The sequence below is a fragment of the Cornus florida genome, unplaced genomic scaffold (assembly GCF_030987335.1).
Source record: "Cornus florida cultivar Cherokee Brave unplaced genomic scaffold, ASM3098733v1 CherokeeBrave_3.0.0_Hap2_Chr11, whole genome shotgun sequence".
NCBI classification, from domain to species: Eukaryota; Viridiplantae; Streptophyta; class Magnoliopsida; order Cornales; family Cornaceae; genus Cornus; species Cornus florida.
This window is the reverse complement of record NW_026775581.1, coordinates 107,058,223-107,077,817: the sequence shown is the minus strand read 5'-3', so window position 1 is coordinate 107,077,817 and position 19,595 is coordinate 107,058,223. Positions and strand designations below refer to the sequence as shown.

At 34.5% G+C, this 19,595-nt stretch overlaps 2 protein-coding genes across 2 annotated transcripts in view; one reads left to right on the top strand and one right to left on the bottom strand.

Annotated features, from left to right (window-relative positions):
• Positions 1–8,337, top strand: part of LOC132282884 (DNA-directed RNA polymerase I subunit 1) — a 33,984-nt gene extending 25,647 nt beyond the window's left edge. The window contains exons 17-21 of the mRNA XM_059784699.1: positions 329–527; positions 618–880; positions 5,072–5,212; positions 6,416–7,307; positions 7,444–8,337. Coding sequence (XP_059640682.1) covers positions 329–527; positions 618–880; positions 5,072–5,212; positions 6,416–7,307; positions 7,444–8,157 — 2,209 coding nt within the window. The 3' untranslated portion in view covers positions 8,158–8,337. The remainder of the gene's footprint in view (positions 1–328; positions 528–617; positions 881–5,071; positions 5,213–6,415; positions 7,308–7,443) is intronic.
• A 3,388-nt stretch (positions 8,338–11,725) lies between these two features.
• Positions 11,726–15,724, bottom strand: LOC132284491 (probable xyloglucan glycosyltransferase 5). The gene is made up of 5 exons (XM_059786603.1): positions 14,195–15,724; positions 13,636–13,944; positions 13,252–13,542; positions 12,847–12,960; positions 11,726–12,752 (listed from the first exon to the last, which is right to left on the bottom strand). Exons 1-5 carry the CDS (start codon positions 14,918–14,920, stop codon positions 12,102–12,104), a joined length of 2,091 nt encoding a protein of 696 aa, XP_059642586.1. The 5' UTR covers positions 14,921–15,724; the 3' UTR covers positions 11,726–12,101.
• Positions 15,725–19,595: the final 3,871 nt, after the last annotated feature.

Here is a 19,595-nt window from a genome sequence, read left to right as displayed (position 1 = left end):
TTTATTTGATCTGTTTGCCCGCAGGGCCAAATGGGTTCATGAGTTTCTTTCCAATGAAAAAATAAAATAAAAAAAATGATGTATTTCATATTGAGAATTATGCCAAAGTTATGAATTTATGACTTCACTTTGCTGCCAGTTATAATTTATCATTTAAATAATCGTATTTGCTTCATTATTTCAATGTTATATTCCGAGTGAGTCTTATGACTCTAGTTTAACACTCCTGTTTTGGTTCTTAGGGATTTTATTGTACTGATTCCTCTTGAGAGTAATTAGAGGTTTGTTAGCTGTCTATTGTGCCTTATTGGTTAATTCTCTTGTTTAGGTTAGTTGATACGGCAGTCAAAACATCTCGTAGTGGATACCTGCAAAGGTGCTTGATAAAAAATCTGGAGTGCCTGAAAGTTTGTTATGATCATACCGTTCGTGATGCAGATGGTTCCATCATTCAATTTTGTTATGGAGAAGATGGTGTAGATGTACATCAAACAAGCTTTATTACAAGATTTAAAGCACTGGCAGAAGTAAGTACTTTAATCCTGCTTTATTGAATTTGAATTCTTGAACAAAAATAATTACTTATTGTATATGTCTTTATATTTATTGATTTTCAGAATCAAGATATCATTTCCGAAAATTTTCAACATCAGCTTGAATTCAATACCTATATTAAGGAGTTGCCCGACGGGCTCAAAAAGAAAGCGGTAAAATTTGTTGATAAGTTACCAATGGAAGAGAGAATTTCTTTAAAACTAGAGAGGCAAGAGGATTTCTTGAAGTTGATGAAGCAAAAGTACCTCTTAAGTCTTGCACAGTCAGGAGAACCAGTGGGTGTGATTGCTGCTCAATCTGTAGGTGAACCGTCGACACAGATGACGTAAGATATTCTTTTCCTTGATCGTTTCTTCTCTCAGTAAATGCTGTCATTATCTTATATCTTGTAAACCATGTTTTGCCTACAAAGATGGTTGTCTATTTTGCCAAATTGGTTTTTTTTTGGCAATGATGCATTTGCAGGGGTAGCAAGTTTATTTCCCTGCTAATTTGGGCTGTTTACTAGATATCAGTGATCTTTCTTAAATGGTTTTAATATTAAATGTTCCCATTTGGAGGAAATAGATTCAGAATTTAAAACAATTTTGAACTTTGAAAGTAATTTGTTTTAGCATTTCCAAATGGCCCTCAGGGTATTATAGCATAATTTAGGCAAACAAAAGCCTGGTATATTGGCAAGAAGTTTGACCTGAAGCTACCATTTAACCATTATCGAAAGCTGTAGAACCAACCAACCACCATGAGAAGGCCAAGGACTGATGCAAACTGCACTCTCCTCAATCCTCACCCCATCAGACTCCATTAATAGATGGGTGAGTGGCCTATCTGAAACCTCACTAATAGGGCAAATTTATCTCACACAAATATTCCTCCTCCTGAAAGCTTCTTAAAGTAGTAGGAAATCATAGCTTTCCAATATATAACTGGAATTCAGAAGGCATACAATTTCCGTACTAGGTACCACAAATTGCCATTTGATACTACCTCCGCTGCAAGGCAATTGGCGTGCTCCCAACCTATAAACAATTGTTTTCAATAAAAACCTGAATTACTATATTGCCAGATAACAAATCATTGAGCTCATTCTGGTTGGGACAAACAAATCTTGCATACCATATGTGCTCAGTAAAGATCTTGAATATGTTCCTCTCCATGTATGAAATGCATAATAGAGCTTGAATCTCGTAGAGGATGGATCAGCCCATTAAATGGGATATGTATATTGAAAGTAGGAAGTACAAGAATTGGAAGATCGTCCTTCATCTTATGGACTAAATCTTTTCCTTCACCAAATGCTACTTTGACAAGGGACCTCCAACTTAGAAAGAATTTGATGGGAAGCACTTGCTGAACTTGGGAAAGTTGAATTCCATCACCAAATGTTGTCACGAACCATCTGGCTTTGTAGATAATTTCCGCTTTGCACACTCTCCGTGCTCACGGTTTTAAAAACGTGTCTACACAGTTCGGAGATGTCCACACGTAAAAGTGCCACCAATCTCTTTCCCCCTAGGCGATGTGAGATTAATGTAAGTGCAAAGCAAACAATATCTACTCAATAGGGCGGGTCGTGACAGTTGGTATTAGAGCCAATCCAAAGCCAGAAATGGGGGAGTGTATACAAGCCCATGAGGGTCAAGCCAAAGAGGACACTGGATTTCAAGAGGGGCTATTGTGTCGTCCCCGCCCGGGGGGGGGGGGGGGGGGTGGGGGTGTGGGTGGTTCTCATAACTGTGTGAATGCTTTTTGATAACCTTGAGCACAAAGAGTGCAAAGCGGACAAAATCTACACAGTGGGGCGGTTTGTGACAAATGCCCATTCAACTTATTTGATTCTCACTAATAAAATCCATAATCCATTCTTGTTCCTTTCAATTGGCAAGCCATTAGAGTTGGTGAGTGCAAAACTAACCTCAAGGCATTATTCACACAAGTGGCTTCTTAGCAAGTGATGTTTGATTGGAAAAATAAAAATAAAAAATCCATGTATTCAATCCTTATCTACTCTTAAATAAAAGCATATATTTCTTTTCAAGAGAATGGGTTTTCAATCCTCTTTCACTTGACATTGTCGAAACTATTCCTATAGAGTTAACCTTGTTGCATTGATAGTCAAGGAATATTAATTTTGACATTAATTGAATGGGCAACCATCAATTACTATGTGGATTAATATGCACCTTCCAACTTGGAGAAGTAAGTTACATCTCCAACTTTGAGGTTTCAATCTAATTTAAGGAAGGCAGACACTTCTACGAAGGTACCGTGTCCGACGCTGGACATTTCTGGACATGTCTTAACACTTCATGGCCGTGTCCAAAATGACAAATAATTTTATTGTTTCGGACACTTGACCAACACAACTTATACAAAACAAACACACTATGGCCTGGACACAATATTATGAACATACACCAAAGTGTTGAACTTCTTTTTCTTTAAAAATTTGATGTTAAACACGTCTCAGTATGTAATGCATAACTATAATGACATGATTGGAGAGTAATGTGATATATATATATATATATATATTGTATTCGAATAGCCTCATCTTTTAACTTCTTCTTTTTTTCATAATTGGTGTTGTATTATAAAAGATCAAGAATTCCAGGTGCACAGAGGGCATACCCTCAGAGAAATAAGCGACAATGAAATGAAAAAGAAAAAGTGAAAAGGCCCATTTTCAATACCAGCCAAAAGCCAAAACAATCAAAAAACTACAAGAGATCCTGAATTGAGACTCAGTGCACATCAAGTACTTCAAATATCATTTGTCAAGCAAGTACTTCAGGAGCTCTAGTTGCAGCCCCATGAAGCCTAGCATTCCTCTCCTGCCATATACCCCAAATGATAGCAATAAAAAGAGCACTATGAAACTTGGAGCTATGGTACATGTGACCAAACCATGCAATTAAATCCCAAAAACTTTGAACCTCTGCAAAAAGAACATCATCCGATCCAAGTAGGTCACCAACCCACTGCCATATTGATCTAGCAAATGTACATAACAGGAATAGGTGATCTCTAGTATCCACATCAAGATGACAGATAGGACATCTAGCTGCCAACATAACTTTCCTCCGCTGAAGATTCACCATAGAAGGCAGCCTATCCAGCATCACAAATAAAATTTGACATAACTTTAATATAAAAATTGTAAATTAATTAAAATTCTATAATTATCTTAGTCAATAGATTTATATATGAAAATTTATATTTATATTAGTTGTGTCCATAGAATTTGACATGTTGGCTTATCCGTGTCGTATCGCGTCCATGTTTCTTAGGTAGTACTTTGGATTATATCCCTTCGGAGCGCCAATTGCTATGTAGATTTTGTGGGGACTAAGTTGTGGAGACTGGTGTAACCTTTTTTTTTTTTTTTTTTGGTGGGGGGGGGGGGGGGGGGGGGCGGCGGGAGGGGTGTTGTGGTTGGGGAACTCGTTTGCAAAAAGAAAGTAGAAGCTCAATCATTTTATCAACTTTTACCAAACTGCAACAACTTTACGGAACATGTTTTCTACCTTGTTTTTGTTTTTACAAGTAAAAACACACAGCAAAAGCGGTTGCCAAGCAGTCCCTAAGTTGTTGCGACTAGTTGTTTTCCCTTTATCAAGTTCCTTTAATCCTATTGATACATTGTACATGCAATGGCCGAGCTTTTACTATTGCACCAAGTACCTCTTGTCGTGATGCAATATTTTCTTGCCAGGACCTGCAACAAAAGCACCTTGGAAATGTGGTCCAATTGGTATTAAACAGTTTGATAGGGTTTTTCAGATAATTTCGTTGGAATGTTGTAGAGACCAATGATGAGACCTGTTTCTGAAATTAGTAGCTTCCTCTCCTGCCCAACCCTAACAGATAATTGAAAAAAGAAAAAAGAAAAAAGAAAAAGGGCTCTTGGAGATTGACATGACTGCCACCCTTTGTATGTAGTTTGGAAACCTTTTCTAGACCTGCCATTGTTGATGTGGGTCTGGATATAAAGTCCATTTTTCTGTAGGGGTTGAGTGGTACTAGGGCCATTGCTCGGTGCAGTGGTAAGAGCTTGGACTGCCATGTGCGTTAACGCAGGTTTGTGCCTGAGAGTATATAGACTTTTTTGGTATCTATGCTTTTGAATGGCATATGCTACACATCTTCCAATTTCTTTCCCTTAAGTGGTCTATGATTACATTTCATGTTTAGTACTTGTAATCCCATGTATTTGTATATATTTCATGTTTAAATATGCTTCTGCATATTAGTTATGAAGATAATATCAATTTTTTTGTGAACATGCAATTTGTTCACCTTCCTATCGGTTCCACAATGTGAGTCACCTCCTAGTTTGTCGCAATGAATTTGTTGGATTTTGAGATTTTCACTTAATAGTTCAATTGCTTTGTACTATTTTTAGTTTTTTATTCCCTCCCCCCGACCGCGGTGGTTAAAGTTTGAGTTGTATTTGTCTTTATGATGGATGTTCCTTTCCTTATAACTAAGAATGACATTTCTTTCTTTTTTTCAGACTAAACACTTTCCATCTTGCTGGCCGTGGAGAAATGAATGTGACACTTGGTATACCACGTCTGCAGGAGATCTTGATGACTGCTTCAAATGATATTAAGACTCCTATTATGACATGTCCTTTTCTAGAATTGAGGTCAAAGTAAGTTGCTTACAATTCATCATGTGTACCATTGCCTACAATTCATTTTGTGTGCCTTTTTTTTTTTGTTTATTAGCCCAGTATGCTACCATTAAGCAGGTTAGAAGTTCCTTTTGCATTCCTTTGTTGGATGGTATTTGAAGGTGACACAGCATGTTATGTTGATGTATAAGTTGTTTCTCAAAAAATAAATAATATGAAGTAAAAATGCCAGTGCTACCGCAGGATTGATGTGAACAACATTGGTTGAGGTCTGTAAGTGGACAAGCTTGCCAATGAAGAACTATAAATATGTACAAGGATTAAATAGAGATATTTGTACTAAGTTACGTAAAAGAAGTTTTTAGAGCAGACAACCTTCCACCTACATAGTTTTCCCAGGCTTTTTTCTTTTTTCCCTTGTTTTCTAAGGCTCCATTTGGTTAGATGGAAATAGCATTAAAAAATAAAAATAAAAATTTTTAGGAGTTTGGGTTGCAGGAAAATGAAAATAGCGAGGGAAAGCAACTTTCTATAACCACCTAAGTTTCTCATTATTTTTTCTACGAAGACATTGAAAATTTTCGCTTTCTTGAGAAAGTTATGTGAACTTACAATTATTCCCTTTTTTCTCTTAAATAAAATGCGTTCTTGCATAACTTTTGATAAGAATAAGAAAATGATTTATATCTTCTCTGAACGTTCTAAAAAATTAGGTAATACTTTCCCACAACATTCCGAGGGAAAAAAAATGCTAACCAAGTGTATGCTAGAAAATTGATTTTCTTATCGTTCATTACTTTCACTTTCCACTATTAATTTCTATCTGACCAAATGGACCCTAAGAGAGAAAGGGCAGCTATCTTTTGTTCCAGTGGCTAACCTCTTTATTATTTAGTCTTAAAATAGAGCAATGACCTGCTGAGTGTTAGTTGTTCCATGGTGGGAAGTGGGAACCCTTGGTAACTTGCATTATCATTGATTTATCTTCAATCTGAACATTTCAGTGGGCAATAAGGTTGCAACATCTCTGAAATTAATTTTTTGATTGGCTAAGATCACCTGTGGCCTCTTTTCCTGATTATGTTATATGTGATTGTCGATTTTTGTTTGACATACATGCATCTATGTCCCTCTTTCTTTCACAAGCGCGCTCATGCACACGCACATCACCCCTCACAGACATTCATGCTCAACAATTTTTTTCATACATTTTTCGTGCAGGGGTGATGCTAAGTGCCTTGTGGATAAAATGAAGAAGGTAACAGTTGCTGACGTGATGGAAACTATGGAAGTACATGTTTTGCCATTATCCGTTAACAATGGCGAAGTCTGTAGAATTTATAAGCTGACAATAAAGCTATCCAAACCTAAACTCATATCATTAGGAGACTGTGTGGAGACCTTGGAAGAGACCCTGGAAGTTATTTTCTTGAGGGAGCTAGAGGACGGGATACAAAATCATCTGGTTTTGCTCTCCAAAATTAGCGGCATCAAGGACTCAGATGAAGATGCTTCTGGCAGCAGATCACGAGGAGAAGGAAGTGGTAATGATGGTGATGGTGATGGTGATGGTGGTGGTGGTGGTGGTGGTGGTGGTGGTGGTGGTGGCGATGGTGATGGTGATGATGACGACGATGGAGATGGTGATGAAAAGGCTGATGAGGATCTAGGTTTGGATGCACATAAAAGAAAAGAACAAGCTACAGATGAGATGGATTATGAGGATGGATCTGATGAAGAAGAGGCATCAGCTGAGCTTGAGAAAGAAATTAGGGATGATGATGAAATTGGGGCTGGAAGTGAAATTAAGGATGATGATGAAATTGGGGCTGAAAGTGAAATTAGGGATGATGATGAAATTGGGGCTGGAATTGAAATTAGGGATGATGATGAAATTGGGGCAAATGAATCCTCCGAAATGTCATACAAGGATGACGTTCTCTCGAAGCCTAAATCAATGGACAGGAAAACCAAATCAAAAGACAAAAAGAATAAGGTTAAGGTGAAACTAGCCCCAAAAAAAACTGATAAAAATATTTTCGTGGAAGCTAAAGGATTGCACTTCGAGGTCCACTTCAAATTTACCCATCAACCTCATATTTTGCTGGCTCAGGTAATCTAGAATTGTCTATTTTGCCTTTTTTTTCATTAGTTGTGCATTTTTTTCATTTACCAATGGCACGTATGATTTGCCTCTCTGTTCTTTTTCCCCCCCTGAACGTTTTGCAAGAATTGTAATTATATTGCAGATTGCTGAGAAGGCTGCCAAGAAAGTTCAAATCAAGAGCTCTGGGAAGATTGATCTGTGTCAATTGATTAAATATGATAAAAACGAACAAGTGATTTGGAAGGAGGATGAGGAACAAAATACATTGGCTATAAAATTGGAGAACATGAAAGTTTCTAGTGTTCAGGAATTGCAGACAGACATCAAAGATCCCAATGCTACGTCACTACAGGCAGAAAAGACAGACCAAGATAATCAGGCACAGCGGACAGATGCAGATATTCCCGCCCCTTGGGCACTGAAGACAGCTGGAGTGGATTTCTGGGCATTTTGGGAAATGCCAGAAAATCTCGATATCAGCCGTATTTACTCCAACAACATCCATGCGATGCTAAATACGTTTGGAGTAGAAGCTGCCAGGGCAACCATCATAAGGGAGGTGAAACATGTTTTTGGGATTTATGGCGTAGAAGTTGATTACCGGCACCTTAGCCTAATTGCCGACTACATGACCCACTCGGGTGGGTACCAGCCGATGAGCAGACACGGGGGCATAGCAAAATCAACATCGCCTTTTCTAAAGATGTCTTTTGAGACAGCTTCCAAATTCATTGTTGAAGCAGCATATCATGGGATGTCTGATACCTTGGAGACACCGTCTGCTAGGATCTGCCTTGGCTTGCCGGCAAAGGTTGGTACTGGCTGTTTTGACTTGATGCAGAAATTGGAAATCTGATGTACAGAATTATAAATTTATAACTTAATGTAAAATGTTATTGTTATTTGAGTAATTAGTATGCTGTTTCTACTTTGAATTGTTTGGGAAATGGGAATCTTTTTCAACTGTAACATGTACAAGTCAATCAATTTTAATTTATTTTTTTAGTATAATAGTAAGAAATAGAAGTTGCGAGGAGGTGAAGTAGTGTCAAAATTAACTCTCTCCGTACTTTTCTTTTGAATATTTCACAATACTACACCTTCAGTACAGGATGGAAGTCATTGATGGTAGCAAATTAATCAACCCTGTGTATGGAACATTTAATTGTAGCAATATATTGAGGTCATATAATACCATGCGTTCAGATTTTTAGCTTAAACCATCACTAAATTTAACGTTAAGATATAAAACCATATAATATGATTGACTAGTTCTTCATGCTCAAGAGCGGTTATTTATTTACCATTTACTGTTGTTAGCACAATGTTTTTCGAACTAGAAGAGTTGGGTTGTGGGCTCAATTTCCTCAGTTTGGATTCTTTTCAAAGTATAGATATGCTAATATCAAAAGATGAAATGACCATCTTGGACATGCCAAGGACAATGGTGTCAAAGTTCAAAGCCCAAATCGAAAATCTTTAAATAGTTGGAATGGTTTAACATAAGCATAGATAGATTTTAAATATCAAGTGTCTATCTGTAAAGAATTCAATTTAGGATAACTTAGAAATCCAAATTCCTTTAAATAAATAAAAAGGTCTATCATGAGGGTAAACGTCATTGCAAGTGTCCTTTTTTACGAGTAATTATTTAATATCTCGGTGTATGAGAAAAATAGTACCCTGGCCAATATTAATTTATAATTTCTTACTGTCGAAGGAAAGATGGTGTTTTTATTGGCGAGAATATTACATAACTGTTACCCTTTGGGTAATCGTAAGTGGATGGTCTTGCTGTTCTCGGGATGTGAATATTTTTTCTTTTTTCTTTTTTTACCCCTAAATTCTACAAATTTCTTACTGTTAATCAAGTAATTCAAGAGGACACTCGTTTATTCATCGATAACGTAATGGTCCACACATTTGATTGTTAGCTTAGAAGTATCTATTATGGTCCACAAGTTGAGGTCTGTACCGAGAGGGTATGAACCAACTCAATGCAATAGGACACACTTAGACTTGCACTGTCTTGATGCTATATATCTTAATTAATTTCTCATTCGCAAAAACAAGGTAGCACATGGCAACTAGCCATCTCAACATCCATGGTTACATGAACTACAATTCAACTTCTCCAATGAGATATATATACACATATATATAGATGGGAATATATATATAGAGAGAGAGAGATGGAAGCTGAACATCCACAAAAGCCAAACAGGATTTGCATTTGTCACATTCCTTTCATGTTTTGGGGCAAAGATCCAAAAATATTATATCCGTACAAAGTGAATTGAAGTCCAAAAGATCAATTAGCTCTCCCCCACTAACACAACCGACACATGTAAATAAAGCAATGTTTTTCTGAAAAATAAAATAAAGCAATGTTTACAAAATTCAACAATGCCTTCATCTCTTAAATGAATATTATGTCAAGATTTTAATAGAGAATTTAACTATTATTATCTTATTTTTCCATCTTCATTCATTAGCTGATAGGGTTTAAGTGATAGGGTTTAAGTGATATAATATTAATATGGTCATAGATGTTAGGAATTTAGAACAATAATTGGGCAATATGAGACACTATTGTGGTTCTTGTTAATTGAGGGTTTAAGAAAGAGTGCTTGTGGATTATGATCCCCCATTAATCGAAGGAGGAATTAGGAATAATACATATTTTTTTAACAAAAGTTATTTTTAGTAATACAAAAAAATAATATAAAAGAAAGAAATATTAAATTTTACGTGTTCCACCTAAAATTAAAAATGTCGACCGAGTCAAAGAAATTTCACTTTATATATATATATATATATATATATATATATATTTTTCACAACAGCAGGCATGCAAAGGGGTGGATGTCACATGAAAGAGAAGTAGTAACAGGTGGTTAGGTAGTCGTGTCAACTAGATTTACATTGTGGCTTTCTCATGATATGTATATACGGTAGGTGTGAAAAGTTTTTTAAGTTGGTAGCAGTGACATTTCAGTATTATATGTGAGTTTGGTTATTTATTTAAATTTCAACAAATCAACTCTGGGCCCATCTACCTTTTTTTTTTTTTAATTAAAAAAATATAAACACCATTTAAATTAAGAGTGCGAGCCAACCAACGCCATTATTTTTAATTAAAAAAATATAAATTTATCACTCGTAATACTAAGACTAACTTATGTGACAATCAATGATAAAAATACCGACAAAGAATGACGGTTGGACTCCATTTATTGAAGTCACTATATAACCGAGCATTGTAGCACTAGTCTTTTTAATTTGATTTGAGTTGAATAGTTAATCACATATTTTTAATTATACATTTAACTTTCTTAGCAAAACCAAAATAATAATAATAATAATCTTCTTCTTTTCTTTTTTTTTTTTCCTATTTTTATAGGCATTAATGATTCTTTACTGTCCAATATTTTTTTTATAAAAAATAATAATAAATAAGTAGTATTAAAAGTTCTAACCACTTTATTCCCAAAACATGCATTAACATTTGTTATAATGAAAGAAAATAGTTGTGCCAGCTTCAAAAGTGTTGCAAAGGTAGAAAAGGCTTCGGAATAGAGGAAAAGGCCCACATGAGTTGCATGGAATGTAGAGTTGTCTCTGGCCCACCAACATTCAACCCACAGTTGAGTGGTGATGGTCTATGTTTAAATAATTGCTAAGCTCCAAATGGCACCAAACCCAAACAGATCATATCAAGTTGGGACTCAAAGTAGGACATGTTTAACGATGAAATTCATGATGAGTAATGGGCATGCCACCACCAATGTTCAGGGTCTACTGTCACACTAGCTTGGCAGCCTTGGCCTCCTCACTCTCCTCCATTGCCTGCCGACACATTTTAGCTCTTCACTAATTGATTTCACCATCAAAACTAGTTACATTTAAAATTCAAAAGATAAAAGGAGAAAGAGAAGAGTGAACTATAAAGAATAATGTTACAATAATCGATCGATCTTTCTAGGTGTTTATCTCAATAAATGACACATCAGTCGATAATAACAACTAATCGATATATCTGTCATTTTCTACTATAAATTCACAAATACATTGCAACTTTGAACTACCCGGTAATTTTTTTTTTCAATTCTAATTTCAATGCACCAATTAGCATGTGTATATTAAGCCTGGAAGTTTCTTTGAATACAAAATCATATACAATGAAGTGGAGTATTTAAGATCCAGACCAAACCCAACCAAGAATCCAGAGGCAAAAAGGAAAAAGAGAGAATGTGCACAGTTAATCAATAAGAACCAAAGAAGTGGAAGAAATTAAATATATGGTGATAATGATACAATGTTGAAGATACAAAATCATATACAATGAAGTGGAGTATTTAAGATCCAGACCAAACCCAACCAAGAATCCAGAGGCAAAAAGGAAAAAGAGAGAATGTGCACAGTTAATCAATAAGAACCAAAGAAGTGGAAGAAATTAAATATATGGTGATAATGATACAATGTTGAAGATTTATTGCAGAGTGAAACAATCAATAAAGTAGCATGAAAAAAATTTATTTACAAGGAAACTATAATTGGGTTTAAGCTTAATTGAAATGGTGAGCTAGTTAGCTTTTACCTGCAGCACCAAAGGGGCTATTAGCCAGCAGTGTTGGTTTCTGTTAACCGAGGTTGATGGGATGCAAAGGATTGACTGAACACAATAACAGTAGAAATGCCAATGTAATTTTTTTAACGGATTGATTGAGGATCTTCCTTGCTTACATTTACCTTCTCTTCTCCCCCTAATGTTCTTTTCTAATTCTCCCACAGATCATGTTAGCTCATTTGTTCACCGATTAGGTCAAGACCAACGAGGAGGAAGGACACGCCCTGAAATAGTAAGTAGTAAAAGTGCACTCCTTGAGCTGATAACAGGCTCCTGAGTGCAGCCGTGAGAAGTAAGAAAGCTAGAGCAAGCTCTTTCTTAAATATCTTGTTCATTTTCTTCTTCACGGGAGGTAGTAAAGCTACTTCTTGGTGTTCTTTCAGCTTGTTGAGCTCAGACAGGCCACTATCAGAAGCACCTCTATGAAGAGGAGGTTGATTCATGACTTCGGAATCCCTCTCTGCTGCAGCCAATAGGTTAGGCTCTGATGATCGACCTGACTTTTTCGTGACAATCCATTCATATGAGCTTCCTAATTGGAACAATCCAGATACCATGGCATTGAATTTGGTCACGGACATTGTGTTCTCAAATAGAAGGTAAGGAGCAATAAAAGGGAAGGAACTTGGTGAGGGAAGTATGCTTAGAAATGACAAGCATACCGGGACGTAACAAATAACCCAGGCAGGTAGCTCAGCTTCGGGGACAAACATGGTTAAAGGAAGAATAATACAAAACAATGTGAAAGAATAGAATGGGAGGATAAGTTTCCTCAATAGGAAAAATAGAAGAATCAGGTTTGTTTTCTTCCAAAATGATATCTGCAAAATCATGGCATTAATTTCAACTTTTAGAGACATTATGGTCGAAATTATACCCTAGAAAAGAAACAAAAAGTGTGAAATTGAGGCCAACCTTGGACTTAATGATGGCTGGAAGGCACAAACGAAATAGTTGCATTGGACCTGAATGCCAACGATGTTGCTGTTTTCTGTAAGCTTCAAAAGACTCGGGAACTTCACAAAGGACCTGAAAAGTAGTTCCATAATGCAATGATTTCCAAATCTTCAGGGATGCATTAAATTGTATCCAACTTTCTCATCAATAATATGTACTTAACATGTAAGGTAATATGTGAAAAGTTATTTAATATCCCAATTATTAAGCACCATTCCATTATCAGTTCCCCAAATTCAATCTCTTGTATTCATCTTTGAGATTTAACTTGCCTACTAGTAGTTTATAGGATACCCAATTCAAATTGTAAGAAATATGCTAAAAAGTAGGAGGAAAACGAAAAATGACAAAAATATTGATTACCTTCACATCATTAAGGAAAATAAATTTCCAACCATGGAGATGAGCACGGACTGCTATGTCCATATCCTCTACAGTCGTCCTCTCGAGCCAACCACCAGAATCCTCCAGTGCTTTGATTCTCCACACACCTGCAGTTCCATTGAAACCAAAGAAGTTGAGGAAGACCCCATTAACCTGCTGCTCCACCTCAAAGTGGAAGCACAGATTAATGTTTTGGAGGCGAGTCAACAAATTTTCATCCTTGTTCACAAAACTCCACCTAGCTTGAACCAACCCCAATTCAGGATTGTCCTGCAATGCAAATATGAATGGATGACTAACTATAACAAGCCTCCCACCAAAATCTGTGAACTGGTTTAAAAGGGCCACATGAGTTATACTCACCTTGAAATGTGGAATTGTCTGCTTAAGGAAATCAGGGTTTGGTTGGAAATCAGCATCAAAGATTGCAACAAACTCATAGGCCTTCACATAATCACAATTCATTGCAGATTTTAGGTTTCCAGCTTTATAACCAGTTCTATCCAATCGATGACGATAAATAATGTTGACACCCTTCTGGCTCCACTTGGAGACTTCCCCCATGATTAACCACTGAATGCTCTCGTCATCAGAGTCATCAAGAACTTGAATCAATAATCGGTCCTTTGGCCAATCAAGTTGGCAGACTGCTCCTATAGATTGTTCATACACCTAAACCAGATAATGCCAAAGTCATTGTAGTCACTGTGTCGAGAAATTTATGGGCAGTGTCAAAACACCACCGACAACTTTATATCATTTTCCACGCACTATAATAGTTGTGACACTTCTAATCAAGGGTACTTAGAACTTGAACAGTGAATGTAAGCAACAGATCAAATCAAGAACAGAACAAACAATTGAGCATGAGCTACAATTAGTACTTAAATAACTGATATATTAGAAAAATGAGAAAACTTACCTCTCTCTCATTACACATTGGAATCTGAACAAGAACCATTGGATATTTACATTCTGAACCTTCCAAATCATGCGACTCAAATGGATCCTCTTCGCTTCGCGGCTTAATCTTCTTGTACTTAATCCAGAAACAACCTAGACAAAGCATCAGCCTGTCGACGGATTGAATTAGGAAGAGAACAACACAAAATGTAGAGAGAGCTTGAATTGGAGGTGCAATGTAGTCGGCACGAAACTCCAACCAAGCAATGTATACAGTATGTAGCCATCCTTGAATCTCCATGGTTTGTGGAACGTGCAAGCTATGATTCCGGATATAATACCAGCCATTAAAGTGGGCAAAAACTTCAAAGACCAGAAATACCAAAGCTGTCAGTAGGAATACTAGAATGACTCTGAACAATAGCCTTCCCTTGCTAGGTTTCTCACTCTCCATTGTCACTCCCTGCCCAAGTATCAGTCTTTTCTTGATGGCACCAAGCAATGACCAGACGACATTGCCGAGCCAGGCAAGGCAACCGACAGCTCGATGAGCCTTGAGAAGCAAAACCCATGTCACTTGCTTTGCATTCTTTCCCCGGTCCTTCTCAACCGGCCGGAATGCAGCGTCCGGGCCATCGATTTCTAGTACAGAGTAATTGGGGTTCTCCATGGTCACTACCACAGGAGTTCCCTTCCTGGTAGTATCCTTTGCCCACCACTTAAAAAAATCTGTTCTTGGTGCCATATTTGACACTCAATTGAACTCAATTCACTCAGAGAACCCAAATATACTAAACCCAATGAGCAAAAGCTAAGAAAACTAAGAAATTATCAGAACCCAGATCATAAAATGAAGAAAATCACAAACCCATTCGAGGTCTAACGATATAAAACCTTAAATAACCAAGAAAACTTCAAATTCATGTATGAAAAATGACCAAAAAACTCAGAAATTCAAAAACCCTATTTCAATACCCCTGCATTCCACACCAAATGCAGCAGAGGAAAGGCTGTTTGAAGAGAAGGGTGTGTGGAGTGGCTCTATTCCTCCTATTCCCAAAAGGTACTACAACCTACAACCCAACTTGGGGAAAATTACCAATAATCAATATGGGAAAAAGTTGCTTGCAAAAGCCCTAATCCATGTGGGTATACCGTATATAGTCGAAAATAATCCAAAACAAACACAACCCTGATTTTAACTTCCTACATATTACCATGGGGTGGTTGGGATAAGGTAGATTCTGTTAACAATGACTAGCAGAGAGACAATAAAGCAATAATAATAGAGTGATGGACTAAGAACACACTTAACAATGACAACCAGAAAGACAATAAAGATAATAAAGCAATAAAGTGATCAACTAAGAACACCCACTAACAAGAAACAACCAAACCGTGTGAGAATGGAATGAGAAACCTCGGTCTTCTTTTTAAAAAAAAGACAAAAGAAAAAAAAAAGAGCACTTTGGTAAAAAGGGGTTTGGAATTTTGAAGTGATGAAATAGAAATCACGGAAAATAAGTTAGTTATTAGGACAAATTAAGGGAAGTTAAATTAGTCAGAATAATAATTATAGTAATAGTTAGAAAATACTCCGTAATAATAATGGATTAAGAAGGAAATCCTTATTAGACAGATCACAATTCCAACCTGGCATAAATTTTTCCAATATATGAGCTAGATTGGTGGCGGATCTTCTACATCATGTCATGTCTGTGAGATCTTGGTAGATAGCATTTATTATAGAATGCATTATAATAATATACCTACCATATATATATGATAATAATTTTTTTTTTTGGGAAAGTAAAAAAAAAGATAATAATATTTTTGGTATATATGCTAAATGCCGATAAATTTACAATATACAATATATTTTTCCTGATGAAATTAATAGTAAAAGATAGAGTGAATAGAAGAAAAATAAATTTTTCATTGTGCAGTTATTTAGCATAACAATTTTTCAATAAAATTAAGAAAAAATTATCCTTTTATGATTTAAATAGTATGAAACTTTTCATAAAAGAAATGGCATAATCAAATTGTGTGGCCTAGTGGTGAATGCATATAAAAGAAAAAAGAATTTGGCATATAAAATAAATAAATAAAAAAAGAGCACTTTAATTTTTTTTATTTTTAAAGCGCACTTTAATAGTTCAATGGTGACCAAAAATCTACTAATAAAAAAATAAACAAATAAATAATCTGTTTATTTTTAGTTATCCCTTTTTGTCCTGGCTTAGAGTTCTTTAGGATTGCTTATCTATGGTTTTTATTTTAAAAAATTACGTTTAAATGGATTTAGTAACCATTAAAGACGCCATTACTAAATTTTGAAATTATAATTTGAAACTTTTAAAACTGCATTCTAAGTAAATGTTAAATATTTTAGGTAACTCTTTTTTCATTAGTCAATTATATTCTTTTTATTTTTTATAAAAATAATAACATTCATTCCTTAATAAAGTTTCTATTATCGAATATGGTAAAATTCTGTTAAATTATATTATAAAATTAGCAATATAAATGTTTAAAAAATATTATTAAAAAATAATTTAATAATAAAAATTACTTATTATAATATGTAACCAAACAACTAACATGTTTTTTACTCACCGCAATTTTTTGATAGCTCTATGCATAAAAGTAATTTTTTTATTCCAACCCAAACATGCTCTTAATATCTTTTATGTTTCTTTGCTGCTAAATACATTTGCATATTATAAATTACGAAATTTTCATTTGAGACTGAGCTGATTCAATTTTCCATTAGAGGTTCAACATTTCTTTAATTTAAGAATAGCTGTTGAACCAAAAGTTAATATCTCACTAAATAAAATAAGTTTGATGCGAAAGATATGCAAAATAATGCTCGCCCAAAAAAAGAAAAATTAACAAATTGATTATTGGTGATGTAAGGACATGTTTGGCAATCAGAATTACTTTGCGCTTTTATTTTGATGTGAAGCAGATTAATAATATTTGGAAGTTTGTTTTGGCTTTGTGTTTTGCATTTTTTTTTTTTTAAGCACTTCAATATTATTCAAATTGTAATAAATATTATAAAAAACGCTTCATGCTTTTACTTCACTTCACTACGTTAGTGCTATGTTCGGTAGGAAGAAAAGAAGGGAGGTGGAAGGAAAATGGGAATGAAGGAGAGATGATATAAGGAAATAAGGGATAATAGGAATGATGGATGATCCTTCTTCCTTTACAAATTTTAATCAGTCCAAATGTGAACGCAAGATAGGAAAAATTATAAAAGTTTTAAATTACTATATCACCCTTCATAAATATTTCATAAATTTCATAAATAAAGTAGTGATGGGTTTAATGGTAAAAATAATTTAAAAATTTATCTTCCCTTTTATCTTAAAGATCAAATTAAATCGTCAGTTTTTCCATTCTATTCCATCTAACCAAACCAAACAAAAATAGAAAAATACTTAATTTTTACCCTAGGAATGCCTCAGTCATCCCTTATTCTCTCCCTTTCATTTATTTATTTTTTATTCCTACCGAAGGGAGAAAACACTAAACAAAAAATAATTATCAAACAACCCTAAATAATTTTTATAATTTTTGGGTAGTTATGAGACACCTTGGCTGAAACTCTTCTTACTCCTAAGAACACCAAATGAAAACAATATTATAAAAAATATATATTATAGTAACGCGACAATAAAACAATTACAAGGTTGCTTAGATCATGACTCATGAGTATTTTAATTTAGTTATTTTTCCTCTTAGATCTTGAGCATTGGTTTATTCCAATTTTCAAAAACACTGGACAGTAGGAAACTTTGAACTTGCCAGCAAGATTTCACACATACACGAATATATATATATATATATATACACTTTTTGTTAGTATTTAATAATAGCATATTCTTTGGACATTCCTTGCTGCTTCCATGCAATTAAGACCTTCAACAGTCAACTTTAGGTACAAAAGAACGCCTCAGCAATTCATTGGCCTAGCTGAAAAAATCAAAACAATATTTTCCAATATCCTCAACAACTTAAAGATAATTTTGTCCAAATATTTACTAATTTGGTAACATGAATTTGATGACTTATAATTGGAATTAAAAAATAATAATAATTCAAACTTAGGACTTTTTTTTTTTTTTTCAATTCAATTTCAATTTCATGTTATAGCATATACAAATTTAAAAATTAAGTAATGATATGAAGCTCTGTCATGGAGGATATTAATCCATGTAAATGCAATCCAATTGTCAACATCAAACGTGTGACAAGTTTTTTTTTTTTTTTTTTTTTTTCACTTAGGTGGGACTCATACACATTGCCTCCACTAAGATTCGACCCCTGATATTCCTTTAAGAAGTAGGAGCCTTGTATCGCTAGGCCATACCTGTTGGTAATGTTTCACAAATCCTTAATCAAAATAAAACCTCTCACCACTTTCTTTTTTTTTTCTTTTTTTTTTTTTTTTTTTTTTCACCACTTATTTGAACTGATTGCCTTTTCACTTTTATTTTGAGAAAATTTAGATTGTTTTATATTAACAAGTAAAAATTGGATATTTAATTTTGTCTCTCCTTTTAAAAAGTCCTGTTTAAACTCTAACATTATACTATAATACTACTATAAAATAGTTTTGGCATGCAACTACTAATTATAATACTTATTTGTTCACTAATCAATATAAATTCTTTTAAATTTTAAAGAATAATAATCATCATCTGAATTCAAAGAATACATCACGCGTGGATCCAAATCCACACACAAACTCCATTCAACATCTACAGAATATAAAGATATATCTTTATTATTTTGAAAACAAACTTTGAACCGTTATATGAAGTTCTATAAGATTAAACATACATAATATTACTTTAGCAAGACAATCATTTTATATAATTCTAAGGAGTAAACACAAATTCTTTGAATTACACTTCAAGTTACAAGAAGCCCTCCTCCAAACTTCCAAATTTGCATGAAACTACCTTTTATTATTCTTTTTTTTAGGTAAATTACCCCTCCATTAGGATGTTGTTTGAAAAATACCCATTGGTTCATCGCATGACTTTGATAATGACAAATACGATAAAATTACATCTTTAACCACTAATTTTAAGGGTTGCAACACTGGTTTTTTTTTTTTGGGTGCAAAACATGTATAATTCAAGGGGTAATTTTTACAATTTATTCAATTTGTTAAAATATAAATTTATATTATATCTAACTCCACCATCCCCACACCTTATACAAATATTTAATTTTTAAGTTATATAATATTTATTGAATATAAAACTATCACCATTATTTTTCTTTTAGGTCCGGTGATATTTAATTACTCAATTCAGTGCTTAATTCTAAATGGATTAAGCGTCTATCCAATTGTGTTGGTAGCAATTTGAATATCACCAAAAACAGTAATTACCACT

Coding starts and splice junctions, on each gene's coding strand:
- LOC132284491 (XM_059786603.1), bottom strand. CDS start 14,920: ATGGCACCAAGAACAGATTTTTTTAAGTGGTGGGCAAAGGATACTACC. Junction 13,945..14,194: donor CAATGTGTAATGAGAGAGAG/GTAAGTTTTCTC, acceptor TATCTGGTTTAG/GTGTATGAACAATCTATAGG. Junction 13,543..13,635: donor AGACAATTCCACATTTCAAG/GTGAGTATAACT, acceptor TTTGCATTGCAG/GACAATCCTGAATTGGGGTT.